Here is a 14,639-nt window from a genome sequence, read left to right on the forward strand (position 1 = left end):
CGCTTTCCAACCCATCTGCACACCATTCTCACACCAGCGTCTCCTACATGCACATGAGCATGCTTCGCTCTTGGCTCGGCAGCTGACTAAACAGTCAGTCTTCTTGACTTTTTTTTTTTTTTTTTTTTTTGCGGTACGCGGGCCTCTCACTGTTGTGGCCTCTCTCATTGTGGAGCACAGGCTCCGGACGCGCAGGCTCAGCCGCTCTGCGGCATGTGGGATCTTCCTAGACCGGGGCACGAACCCATGTCCCCTGCATCGGCAGACGGACTCTCAACCACTGCGCCACCAGGGAAGCCCAGTCTTCTTGACTTTTAAGATGTTTCTATAACCCATGTCATGGCCAAACACAGGACATATAGTCATAAGGATAAGAAATAGAACAGAGCATGGTTGGGTATGTAAAAATAGCTATTTACTCGTTTTCAGGAAGCATCTGTCTTCACTAGAGTCACATGTTCCTAACTCCAAAGGTCAATACTAGCTAGAGCACTTCATAAGACTGGGTGTGGGGGGATTGGGGGGGATGGGTACGGTACTGGTTCCTCCAAAGTCTAACATGCAACTATGGTGGGCAGTTTCCCCAGGCCAAGCCTAGAAGGACGCAGGGAACATAGGATATGACCATAGACATGACCATCTTCCAGCCCTGAAGCCATTTATACCTAGAAATATATATGGTAGAATGAAACAGGTAATGACCATGACAACAATACTTCCCATATGAGTAACATCTCATATTGTCCCAAACACTTTTATATGTATGATTTAACTTGACCGCTATATCAACCCTGTGAGATGGCCTGGGTAGCTGACCTCCATCTTCAGACTGGGAAACTAAACTTCATAGAGTTTAAGGGACTTGCTTAGTGCCACAATGGCGGGTCTGAGCCAGGACTCAAACCCCTGGGCTTCAAGCTTCGGTGCTTTTCCTGCTATGCCACATGATGATCACCTCCCCCACCATCCACACCACGTGCCCCTTCTGCCACTCCAGTCCCATGGCACACCACGGGTAAAAGTCACACTTAGTTTTAATCATGGTGCCAAGCTGTGGTCTGCTAAACCCTCCCAGCCGGCTTCCACAGCTTTCTTTACAAACCGTGGTGCCCAAGGTATTTGCACCAATTTGTTCCAAGAGGGCAGTTTGTCAGAAAATTTGCTTTCTGAAGCTTCACGTCCCTGAAACACCATCTGCCCCAATCCGCCTGTGGTTTACCACGACTCCCAGCATCATTACAGCTTCTCAGCTAAATATCACAGGATTAGCCAAGTCTACAGGGATGGAAGACAGCTGGTTGGAGAAATTCAGTCCAACCTAACACAGCTGGCTCGCCAACTAGATCGAAAAGCTCAAGCTGTGTGATTGTGGGCAACTTGACACTTTTTTTTCATTGTCAGAAAGGTTATATCAAACGAGACAGGGTTTGGGAAAGTAGTTTTGCAAACCATAAAGCATTATATAAGATTTTGTTACCACTATTCCATTTCCCATATGTGTGTGATCTGCTTTGTCCATTATCTGTGGAAATCGTGTCCTGTGGTGACTCAGAACGCTGCTATTGCCATGCCCTGTCTCCAGATGGCAAGTCTCAGGTGACGAGGTCCCAGCTTGAACCTGCTCTGGGCTTCAGATAGGACAGCTGTGTCTAGGAGGACACCAGCCAGAAGCTATTTGCACGAGGAACTGAGATGCCTCCTGGGGAAAAGCTCAAACCAAAGCAAGGAGGAGTCTGGTCAGCAGACCCTGAGGCATGGATAAGTCCTGCCTTTCTGGTTAGTGGGCGGGGTGGGGGAGGGATTGTTAACCCCTATGGTGCCTGATGCCTAGTTAGGTTTCTCTACCTGTGCAACCTCTCCTGTGATCTATGGAGAGCAAGGTGGGGGGCTGGGTGTTGCTGGGAACAGTGTGAAAGCTCTGTTTTCCTAAAACTCTCTAGGGTTTAGGGGCACAAGGTACACTGACGGGGCTCCCCCTGCCCTCGCCACCCAACACTTTATGACAGGCTCCCTGAGGTTGAACAGCTCAGTGGCTGGAGTCTGGAGGATGAGGTGTGGTGCACAGCTGAAGGGGACAAGGAGAGAAAGAAGGGAAACATGGGTAAGTGCTCCATGGTAGGGGCCAATGCACTGTGTTCAGACTCATACGTGGATTTAGGGCACTTTGCAGGAGCTGAGGTGCTAAGTGAGTAGGTGGGAGAAGAGCCACTGAATTTTGAATTATTAGGGTTAAAATGCTCGGAATAGGGAGTTCCTGGCAGTCCCGTGCATCCACTGCAGAGGGCAGGGGTTCAATCTCTGGCTGGGGAACTAAGATCCCACAAACCACGTGGTGCGGCTAAAGAAATAAAAAATAAAAATAAAATAAAATGCTCGAAATATAGTTACAGGCTGGGTGATCTTGACTGATCTAACACTAGTTTCACCTGCTGGCATCTCAGAGGTCAATGTTGTTTCCAAAGAGCAAATACAGTGAGAGGTTCTTTCAAAAGATATTTCGTGAGCATCTATTATGTGCCTGGCCCTGTCTAGGCCCTGCAGATACAAAAAGCAGGGCAGACATTGTGTCTGCTCCTGCAGATCTTACAGTCTGGCGAAGAAGGCAAGCAGCAACCTCATCATAAATGCCAATTCACAGGCAGTCTATATAGAGCAGCAAATTCCAGAAAGATCAATAACGAGCCCAGGAACAGGGATCATCCTTAAAGATAAACCTATTTCCCCAGTTTGGTCCAAGATCAAGCCTGTCCTCAACCACACCATTAATCAACTAGCGTAAGCAGCAGCATGCTCTGTTGGACAGAACAGAAGAAGGGTACACAAGGGTCCAGCTCAGGCTCTGAAACACATTCAAATACCAGCTGCATCCCTGGACAAGTCTCTTCTCTGACCTTCTGCTTCCACATGTGTCAAATGTGGCAAAGAATACCTGCCCTCCTTGCCTGAATCAAGGAAGCAAGTGTGAGGGGCGAGCATGAACCTCACAGCATCCCGACATACTTCTGCCTCTTCTCTTTTTTCCCAGCTGAGGAAAGACCTAAATCCAGGCCTCCATCTGAGCTCCCGGTTTCATCTCCTCCCACCTCCCCAGGAATGTTCACCCCTCAGTCATCTGCTCTTCATCCCACATCTTTAACTCTCTATTGGGTCTTGCCAATTAGCACTTCAACAAGTGCAAATCTCTAAAACAACCACCTACACGAAAACCTTCCTCATCTCTACATCACCAGCCCCCCATCCTTCCACAACTGTTACTCAGACTTCTCCCCACTACCCGACACTCTGGAACAGATGTTTACATCGTGTCTTCTCTCCTGTTTCCTGCACTGTGGTTTCTGGCCCCACTACTCCGCAGAACCTGTTCTGCCCAAAGACCCCCGGGAACTTCAGTGTTGCTACAGTCAGTGTCCACTCTACACCCAATGGTCCTTATTTCACACAACCTCTCTGCTGATTTTGACAAAGGTGGCCACTGCCCCTTCCTGAAACACTCTTTCCTTGTTTACACCGCACCTTTCTGGTTTCCTTAATGCCCAATCTTTCTTGGTTTCCTTCGCAGATCCTTCTACCTGGCCCTGCAGACTGAGTTGTCCAGGCCTTTTCTCAGGTGTCTGCTCTTCTTTTTTTTTTTTTTTTTTTTTTTTTTTTTTTTTTTTGTGGTACGCAGGCCTCTCACTGTCGTGGCCTCTCCCGTTGCGGAGCACAGGCTCCAGACGCGCAGGCTCAGCGGCCATGGCTCACGGGCCCAGCCGCTCCGCGGCATGTGGGATCTTCCCGGACCGGGGCACGAACCCGTGTCCCCTGCATCGGCAGGCGGACTCTCAACCACTGCGCCACCAGGGAAGCCCCTGCTCTTCTTACTTGATACCCACCCAGGTAATCTCATCCATTTCTATGGCATCAGCTGCCACTAATATGGGGATGACTCCCAAACCCCTTCCTTTACCCAGACAGCTCTCCTGTGTCAGATACACCTGAGTGCCTTCTGGACACCTGCACCTGGATGTCCCAGGGCACCTTAAACACAACAAAGTCATCATTTTCATCTCCTTATCCTCCCCCCACACCAGAAAAAAAAAGCAGACCTCCCCCTATTCCTTTTCAATTTCTTATCACTATCCATGCAATTGCCTAAGACAAAAAACTGGAAATCATCCAGGGAAATTTTAAGGATTTGAGTTCAGTGTGGTCTCAACGGATCCCCAAAGGACATGGGCCAAACTGGAGGCCCTGGTCCACTCAAAGACAACCCTTCAAGCCCATTGCTCTCATTGGCTCTCCCAGGATGAGGATAACCTAGAAAGAGATTTTAGTCAGGATACCTGGGTCAAGAGTCAGCCCCACCCCTTCCTCCAAATGGCCCAGGTCGGTTGTTGAATGTTAACAACTCTTCCCTCCAACCTTCAAATGGGAAGCAACCATTGCCACCCTGTGGCCAAGTGGAGGCACTGCGGCTCCTTTACGAGGCCAAAGATTGGCCAAGTAGAGACTCCTTAGGATCTGCCCCTTCAAATAGACCTTATCTTACAAAGACTCTCCCCCTGATATTTATTAAGAAAATAATCTTGGTTCTCTTTATTTTAAAATAAGAAAAATGAAGCCCAAAATTTAGTGTTATAAAAAGGAATTTTGGTATTTTTAGGTTTGGCAATGCTGGTTTAAATCTAATCGGGATCCATCAAGTGCCAGTATTTATAAATTTCCCAGTGGCTTGGTATCTGGGGTTATCATGTGGTCTAGAATGGTGGGGGAAATGAACCAGTGGTATTGAGGAGACTCTTTTACCTGAGGCTGCTATTCTGAAGACTGAAGCACGTTTTCTGGTTGGATTCATCAAAAGCTAACACTAGTGTCAGCTGGCAGAGCCACTTCTGATTCCCACGCATCTCTATCCCATAGCTAATGGCTCTCTGAATCAATCCCTTGGACAGCTGGTGGCTATATTTGTTTCTAGGGATAATATAACAGCAGTAGCCATTTAGCTATGTCATAGGGACCAATGAGCCACTTTGAGCTTGGAGGGAGGTGGGCACTGCTGAGATACAAGGTGCACTGAAACACAGCTGAACTGTACTGCTAACTGGGTGAGTCATCCAAAATAATATCAGGGAAAGCCATTAAAGACTGGAAGCGTGTTCCTGATATCCACAAAGTGAGAGGAGGCAGCCTACATTCAGTTACTAACAGAACCCACTTGTGAGAGCGGACTGAAGCCCCACTATGAGAAAACCAGGTTTCAGAACAGTCGCTGAGATCACACACAGCTAATACATAGTATGGTTAAAACTCAACCCGTGACCACTTAGGGGGTGGGGTAGGGAGGGTGGGAGGGAGACGCAAGAGGGAGGAGATATGGGGATATATGTATAGCTGATTCACTTTGTTATAAAGCAGAAACTAACACACCATTGTAAAGCAATTATACTCCAATAAAGATGTATTTAAAAAAAAAAAAAGGACTCAACCCGGCTTTTCCTTACCATCAAAGCGTGTTTTCTTCTCTATAAAACAAGTTGGTGCCTGTTTGTCTTTACTTTGTATTTTTGTTTTGCTTTGGGTTAAGAATTTACACATTTGATGGCCACCCTTTAATAATATAGTCCTTTTTTTTGTGTGTGTGTGTGGTACGCGGGCCTCTCACTGCTGTGGCCTCTCCCGTTGCGGAGCACAGGCCCCAGACGCGCAGGCTCAGCGGCCATGGCTCACGGGCCCAGCCGCTCCGTGGCTTGTGGGATCTTCCCGGACCAGGGCACGAACCCGTGTCCCCTGCATCGGCAGGCAGACTCTCAACCAATGCACCACCAGGGAAGCCCTATAGTCTCTCTTTTTTCCCAGACAGAAGATGAGCACAAACCACAACTCTCCATTAATTACTTAATGGTTAGCAATTCTCATGCTAGAAGATGTTTCTCATACAAATTATTAAACCCCATGATTATTTTCTCTACACTATATGCAAGGCTATGTAAAATCAGTTAATTTGGGGGCAAAGTATGATTAATCCTCACAATGTTTATAACATCATAAAAAATCTTTACAATTGTAATTAAAGGAATACATTTATTTATGAAGTTTCAAAACAAGAAAAAAAAGAATTTACACATTTGAAAGATGCTCCTTACCGAGTCATGTTTAAGGTACCTACGGAGAAGTGAAAAATAACCTCCAACCTCTTAGGATGTTTTGGGCAAATGCTTCCTCCCCAGGGACCACTTAGAGCAGGTCAACAAGAAGGCTGGCTTAACAACGGGTGACTTAACAACCAGGAGGCTGGGTACCAGGTTTCAGGAATCCTCTATCTATTGCCTCAAGTCTAGTTGGCCCCCTGCTGGTTTCATTCCATAACTGCAAAAAGCCTTTCCCATTTCTCAATAGGCCCCTGTACAGAAGATTCAAACCTTGCACCCTGGTGATCAGTCGTAGTCAAAGTAAATAGACCTTTTGCCAAGCACATTATCGCTGAGTTCCTGGCAAAAACCTCTAGGTAGATTTTTTAAAACACAGAACAGAAATGGAATATTTTCCTTGAATTGAAAGGAATAAAGTCTCAAAAGATCCAGAAGTCAAATAGAATTTATATACTTATTGCTGCCAGATATACTTATTTTTTAAATATTTATTCAAATATACATTCATTCTTCAAATATTTACCAAGTGCCTACTATGTGTCTGGGTATAAAGCAGTAAATAAACTAGATATTGCCTCATGGAACTGCCGTTCCAGTGGGGAGACAGATAATAAATAAGCAAGGAAACAAACATTCATTACAAACTTTTTAAATGCTATAGAGTTTTAAAAAAACAAAAGGGAGGGCTTCCCTGGTGGCGCAGTGGTTGAGAGTCTGCCTGCCGATGCAGGGGACACGGGTTCGTGCCCTGGTCCAGGAAGATCCCACATGCCGCGGAGCGGCTGGGCCCGTGAGCCATGGCCGCTGGGCCTGCGCATCCGGAGCCTGTGCTCCGCAACGGGAGAGGCTGCAACAGTGAGAGGCCCGCGTACCGCAAAAAAAAAAAAAAAAAAAAAAAAAAAAAAAAAAAAGGGCACTGTGGCAGAGAAGGGGGTCACTCAGAGAAGCCGGGTAGGCCTCTCTGAGCGGATGACTTTGAAGCTGAGCCCTGCAGAGGAGGACAGGTATACGCAGAGTGGAAAGAACAGGTGAGAGCCTGGAGGGGGGAAGACACTGGTGTGGGTGTGGGGCTGCAGGGAGGTTGGGAGGGATGAAGGCAGAGTGCAGGTGAAACAGGCAAGGAAGTTGTTGGCCTTCACAAGCACAGCCTAAAAGCCATCTCAACATTAACACGTGCAGGGCTTCCCTGGTGCAGTGGTTAAGAATCCACCTGCCAATGCAGGGGACACAGGTTCAACCCCTGGGCCGGGAAGATCCCACATGCCGTGGAGCAACTAAGCCCATGCACCACAACTACTGAGCCTGTGCTCTAGAGCCCGCGAGCCACAACTACTGAGCCCACGTGCCACAACTACTGAAGCCCACACGCCTAGAGCCCATGCTCCACAACAAGAGAAGCCACTGCAATGAGAAGCCCACGCACCGCAACGAAGAGTAGCCCTCGCTCGCCACAACTAGAGAAAGCCCGAGCACAGCAACAAAGATCCAACGCAGCCAAAAATAAGAAACAAAAAAAAAAAAACAAAGAAAGTTCCTTTCCAGGATATCATGCCAATATCCTGGCGTCACCCCTGGCTCCTCTCTGTTTTTCAGTTCCTACCTCTAACCCACCAGCAAATCCTATTGGCTCCAACTTCAAATATACCCATCCTCTGACCATGCCTCACCACTTCTCTAGCTGCCATGCTAGTATTCCCCTCACCTGGATTATTACCTTAGTCTCCTAACTCATCTCCCCCATTTCAGTGCTCCCTCCCTACAGAGTATTTTCAAGACAGCAGTTGGAGTGGTCCTTTTCAAAGGAAGGCTGAACACATCACTGTCCAAAGTCTCCAGCGGCTTCAGATACACGCTCAAAGGAAAAGCCAAAGTCGCTGTAGGACTGTAAGACCCTATGACACAATCTGTCCCCACACACCACCTCCCACTTCCCCTTCCTGCCCTTACCCCAGTCTTATCTCTTCCTGCGCTCCTGAGTCCTGGGCTACAGCCACACTAGCCTCCTCGCTCTAACCTTATGGCTTTCGCATTTGCAGCCCTCTCCATCTGGAAGGTCGTGGATCACACAGCTGACTCTCTCAACTCTTATTTTTGCCTGTCTTCCCAGTGAGGAGTCCCCTGCCCCTATTTTGTTTCCTCCATCCCCCTCTTCTGCTTTATATTTTTATAGCACTTATGACCATTTGACTTATTACATATTTTACTTATTTCTTTATGTAATGACTCTATCTACCCTGTCCTGCCAACCTTTCAGGTTCATGTTCATTTCTTCAGTACATAAAACAGTGCCTGGCATTCAAAAAATGCTTGTTGACTTGACAAATGAGTGGTGAGAACAGTGGACTACAATGGACTAGGAGAGGACAGGAGGTGAGGAAGTACATTAGCATGTGTGGAAAGGTTGCTGTGGAAGAAAAATGGTAGAGTAACTCGAAGGGATACGGGATCAAAGGAGGAAATAATTTTTTAGTGGGATATATGACCCCAGTGACCTAATAGTAATTTACACTGATACTACATCCTATTTTAAAAGGACAGTTTATAATGCTATGTTTGAGAGCTTATATACATCTTCAATAGTGAGATTAATCTAAGGATTATACAATTAATTAATCAAAGTAGACACAATAAGAAGAAATTGGCTTCTATGTGCCACTTATTAGACAATGAACAGCCCTGCATGCAAAGAATTGAAGAGTCCAGTAATTGTCACCTAAAATGACAATGATGATTCATTTAGAAATGATTTCATGGTAGAATAGTTGGAGTATGCTAAAACTTTATTTTTGTTTCTCTGAACTGGAATATTACCTGCTTGCAGGTGAAAAAATTTAAATCCTACCCCCAAGCTAAACGGAAGCTTCAAGAAGTAATTCACTCAAGGTCACGTTACTGATAAATGATGGAGTTGCCGGTTAAATCCAGATATCTTTGGGAACGGTTTATGTTAAATGTGCATTAAAATTCACACCAGAATATATGTATGTATGTATGTGTGTATATATATATATATATATATATATATATATATAATATTCTTTCTATAAAAATTAGAAAAACTTTCTAACTTGGTCCTTCATAACAAAATACTAAAATAAATGTTGAAGGGATATGGAAGATACCCCATGTATCTGTCAGACACCTGGGAATTAGCATGAATGAATGTCAGCAGAGACAACGCGAATAAACGGATGAGTTGAAACAATCCTACACTCACATGAGAAAATATTAGACCACCCAATAAATTAAATGCCAAAGTCCAGGACAGGGAAAAATCCCAGGCTGCTTATTTTGTTTCCCTGTTAGCTTGCACCCAAGCTGTCATAGGCAGAATTCTAAGATGACCCCCAAGATTCCCACCTACCGGCATACACGCCCTGCATAATCCTCTGCCTTTGAGTGTGCGTAGGACCTGTGGACTATCACTCCCTTGATAAATGACAAAAGTAATGAGATAGTCACTCCTATAATTATATTGTATTATGATTAGCAGACTAAAGGGATTTGAGGAAGTAAGCTGCCATGTTGTGAGAGGGTCAGATGGCTTACAACCAACCTGAGAGTGGCCTCTGAGAGCTGAAAGGGACCCTGTTGACAGCCAGCAAGAGAAAGGGGACCTTGATCCCACAACAGCAAAAAGCTGAATTCTGCCAACAACCTAGATGAGTTTGGAAGAGGACCCCAAGCTCCAGCCAAGACTGCATCTCCTGTCAACACTGTGATTTCAGCCTGACGAGACTGAGCAGAGGGCCCAGCTAACCCATGCCTGACTCCCGACCAAAGGAAACTGTGAGCTGATCAGTGGGTATTGTGTTAAGCTGCTAAATGTGTGGTAATAGAAAACCAAAACACAAGCCGATATTCATCCCTTCCACAGACACTGTTAGAGGAGACCCAGCATGGCTATGATGTCACATTACCCCAAGGGTAATAATGAAAGCAGAGTTTTTAATTCTGAATTGTTCTAATCCATGCTCTTTCACACCTCCAATACCTTTTCACTTGACATTCCTTGATGAATTCAAACTTCAAAACCCAGGTCAAATGTTGCTTCTTCAAAACAGCATTTCCTTACAGACACCCCCATCCACTCCCAAGCAGAATAAGTTACCGTGTTCTTTACTTCCATGGCAGCAGCTTGCCTGTCCATCTATCAAAACACTGGCCATGATGCACTGTAATAACCTCTCTCGGCTCCCACCCCCCAGACTGAGAATCTTTTAGGGCAGAGCTGCCTCAGCCTCCTGCACGGTGGCCGGCACAGAGCGGGTGCTGAATAGCTGGCTACTGAGTGAAGGAAAGGAGGCTCTGGATATACATAGGCTGTTGAAGCCCAGGGAGTTGCTGTTTCTTTTCCACACAGATGATCAGGCCTCCAGTATTAATGGAAACCTAGAAAGCCGTCACCATGACAACAGCTGGGTGACTAATCAAGCACTTTTACTGGTTAAAAGGGCAGATATTTACTGTCTTGAAAGAGCTGGTCTGAAATGGGTAGGTGTACTTGAAGCCAGAGTTGGCAGCAGATGCTGAAAAGGATTTAGATTCACCCCAGAAGGGGTGGTGTGAAGCTCTGTCTGATTTGTTCTGCCTCAAGCCCTGTGCTAGATTTGCATGCTTCTGATTCAAATCATCTGTGTTAATCCATTCCTGAAATCAAATGTCAGCCTAAATAGACAACAACTCCACAGAGTTAGCTTTACTCAATGGTTTAAAACTATGGGTAACAAGACAGAAATGAGAATCATATATCAACAATATCCATGGCAATCCCAGGACCCCCAAAGCAGATAGCTGTTTTAGGAAATTATAGACTCAGGAAAAATTATACAAAATCAATGCACAGGAAATAGTATTTGCTGGGTGTGTGTTTTGACAAAACTCAGAGAAAGAATTCATGTTTTTCCTTAGGACCCACTCCTGTGGGCAAACACTTGAAGTGCTCTTTTGTGTTCAGACTAAATTAACCATGCTACTGCTTTAGGGCTCCACCTTGGTGGAGAAAAAGAGCATTCAGAATCAGAGGGATACAAAGCAAGGCATGGAAATAAGGCACCTGTTCTTAAGAGCTGCTCATCACCACCTCATAAGAGCGAGATTCCAATTCTCTCTATAAGTAAATCACTAAACAAAAAAAGTATCACTTTCTAATAAAAGTATTACAATCATATTGCCAGAAACTTAGAAGAATTAAGGTGGGAAATGGTCTTATCACCCTAAAACAGTTAAATTAACATCTGTTATATTAAAAAAAATTTTTTTTTCAGTTATTGACATAAACTCTTAACATCAGTACCTCTTTTGGCTCCCTTGGGTTTATCTGACATCATCCCTAAGAATCAAATCAGATCCTTTAGGTCTTATATATATATATATATATATATATATATATATATATTTTTTTTTTTTTTTTTTTTTTTTGCGGTACGCGGGCCTACCACTGTTGTGGCCTCTCGCGTTGTGGAGCACAGGCTCCGGATGCGCAGGCTCAGCGGCCATGGCTCACGGGCCCAGCCGCTCTGCAGCACGTGGGATCCTCCTGGACCGGGGCACGAACCCGTGTCCCCTGAATCGGCAGGCAGACTCTCAACCACTGCGCCACCAGGGAAGCCCTAGGTCCTATATTTTGAAGATCTTTTACAAACACTGGCTGCCAGTGGCTCAGAGGCAGCCAACTGGGACACAATTTCCCAAAGATCAGTTTGGGAGAAGACAAGGGGTCTGGGTTCTAATCTTTTTTTAGTGATAACGCTAGATGCTCCTTCATTCACTTACTAAATATTAATGTACCAGATTTTGTGCTAGATGCTAGGGCTACAGCTGTGAATTAGATAAGGTCCCTGCCCTCACAGGACTTATATTCTCATGTGTATGTATGTATCTATAAACTGTGTAGTATAAGAAGAAAGGGAAAACAGAAGGAAGTAGAGTTTCTTCAATATGCATTAATTATTTTACTGCTAATGGAAACTGCAAACTGGCAGAACACAGTAAATACCTTCGATGCTCTGTGGGCCCACAAGGTTCATGGCCTGGTGAGCTGGATACTCTACCCGTGGCCTGGCAATGCCCAGCTGCTCCATCACACCATGGAGCAGCCTCTGGATATCTGTTTCTGAGACCCGGTCAGGGGTTCTTGGGCTATAAGCAGCTGTTGCAGTCCATCCAAAAGTCAGCCAAAACACTAGGCCAGACAGCATGGTAGAAACCATCCTGGCAGCAATTTTTAACCTGCAGAAAAAAGACCAAACATATATCGATTGGCCACAGCTGGCAATTGTGATGATGCAATCATGTAATCACTCCAGGGAGTGATTCAAGGACCACCCAGGAAGGGACTGCAATGAAAAATTCTTAAGGATTTGCTTAGGCCTTATGTGTCCACCCTAGCCAGGACATCAGCTGTGAGAAGGTATTAAAGAAACAGAATAGTCTGTCTGAGATAGCCAATTCCCTCTGTCCTCACATTCTTGGGAAGACTAGACTATAATGGCACTTCTCACTCATTTCTTATTGTCCTTACAGCTCCCTGGAAGCTCTGCATTACGCCTACCCCACCATTCTCTCCCTCCCTTAAACAAACAAAAACAAACAACAACAAAAATTTGCCTCACTTTTGAGAAAGGGAGAGGGAGAGTGACATCTTGACTTTTCTAGTCCTGGTGAAGAAAAGGCTCAGGGGAAGGAGTTGGAAGACACAAATGGTAAAGAAGCATAGAAAGCTTAGGAGTGGTACAAGGGAACATCAATACACACAGCTCAGGCCTGCCCTCTAATCTGGGAAGGAAGATGAAGGATGCTTGCTGCACCACATGCTGGCAGGGCGAACTTGGGCGAATGTCTCAACTTCCTTCTCTGCAAAAAGGGATGAGAAAAGCATCCGTCTTATAGGGTTACTGTGAGGTAAGTGTGAGGGCACACGTAAGAGGACTGAAAACAATGCCAGACACAGAGCCCCCCAGATTGCTATTATGTTGGCAATACTGCCTTACTGTTCCGGAGGTTCGAATTTGGGGAATCGAAGGGTGATGAGAGAGAAAACAGAACAGGTGAAGGAGGCTGGAGAAACCTTGTCTGGGGAGTCAACCTGTCCTGAATGTTGGCTTCCACGCAACCAGAAGCCTGCAGAACAAGAGAACAAATATTCACGCAAATTCCCTCTGCAGCTGCTGAACCTTAGGGCGGAGACTGCAGGCAGTGGCCATGCAAACCCTCTTTTGACCATCCTTCTATGGCAGCGCGCGGGGGGGAGGGCGGGGGGAGAAGGTGGTGGCGGCATGCATTTCTTCCCTGAAACTGAAATATTCATAATCCCCAATATCTACTTCTGTAAAGGAAAGGCTTTTTAAAAAGCCACTCAGATGTAAAACCCTGTACTACAAAGAGCTGAGACAGCAAAGCCCGCAAAATCTGACGAAAAAGGCCAGAGGCAGACAACAGCCTCTCCGGCCATCTTCATCTTTCCTTCCTCCGCTCTGAATGCAGGATGTCTTTGTTTCATTTACACTCCCAGCCAACAGTGTTCGGATTTGATCTCCTTCCTCGGTACTCTTTCCCTCTTATTCAGAGCCGAACCTCCGGTTCCCACACCCATCCTTTGTCTGCCCCCCCGCCTCCAGCTCAAGGATTTCAGCACGACGCCCTCCCCCACTCCCGATCGTGAAGAGCCCGTTGGTCTGGGTGGGCGTCAGGAGGTCGAGCCGGCCTCAGCGCAGCACTCACCGAGCGGCAGCCGGAGGAGCCTGCTGCGGTCTGGGCCTCGGTGGGGGTCGGGCGCGAAGCGGGGAGATCTGGGTCGCTGGTGCGTCACCTCCCTCCTCATCTTAGCCCCGCCCCGTCCCTCCTCCAGCAGGTGGAAGTCGCCTGGCCAGGACTCCCCACCCAGAACTCAACTCAGATGCTGGGGCCTTCCGCCCACGCATTCCACATGCACATCTCATAGAGACCCTCTTCCTCTATCGACCCCTGTGTAAGTAATTAACCTTTTCTCAAGTATCCAAACAATGTGCCAGATCGCCTCGCCATTTTTGTCTTTCGTTCTCAATAGCACACCTTCCAGCTTTTAAGAAGTCTTTTAGCTTGAAGAGAAAAGAAGCACTGGGGCAATAGAAGAGACAAACAAAAGTTGAAGAGGCTTTAAGAGCTTTTAATGATGGCAATGATCAGGTAAATCATGAGTGCCTTCAGAAGCCTTTTCATTGAGCAGGAAACCTATGGGGTATTTAATACAAGATGATAGAAATTTGTTACAGTGATAAACCAAAACCACGTGAAAACCATTAGGAATATTAGTTCTGAGAGCTACTTCTAAACTTCCATACCAACTATCAAGTAAGATTTCTTTTGCTGGAAGAGAAACCATACTCCCTGCACATTGCGGAAATGTATCCAGGTAGATCCAGAATACCTTCTGTAAAAGATTTATAGGGGAACTTTGAACATTTGAATTTTGTTCAAACACAAGAATTGAAATGGAAAACCATACAATGAATATAAATATTTAAATTTCTT

At 45.9% G+C, this 14,639-nt stretch overlaps 1 protein-coding gene across 2 annotated transcripts in view; it reads right to left on the minus strand.

The window, feature by feature from the left end:
* Positions 1 to 13,917, minus strand: part of SCG5 (secretogranin V) — a 55,595-nt gene extending 41,678 nt beyond the window's left edge. For both annotated transcript variants that reach the window (XM_060096568.1, XM_060096567.1), the window contains exons 1-2: positions 13,851 to 13,917; positions 12,127 to 12,359 (exon numbers count right to left, since the gene is read on the minus strand). In XM_060096568.1, the coding sequence (XP_059952551.1) occupies positions 12,127 to 12,340 (214 nt within the window). In that variant the 5' untranslated portion in view covers positions 12,341 to 12,359; positions 13,851 to 13,917. The remainder of the gene's footprint in view (positions 1 to 12,126; positions 12,360 to 13,850) is intronic.
* Positions 13,918 to 14,639: the final 722 nt, after the last annotated feature.

This window comes from Mesoplodon densirostris, chromosome 4, assembly GCF_025265405.1.
Source record: "Mesoplodon densirostris isolate mMesDen1 chromosome 4, mMesDen1 primary haplotype, whole genome shotgun sequence".
Lineage (NCBI taxonomy): Eukaryota > Metazoa > Chordata > Mammalia > Artiodactyla > Ziphiidae > Mesoplodon > Mesoplodon densirostris.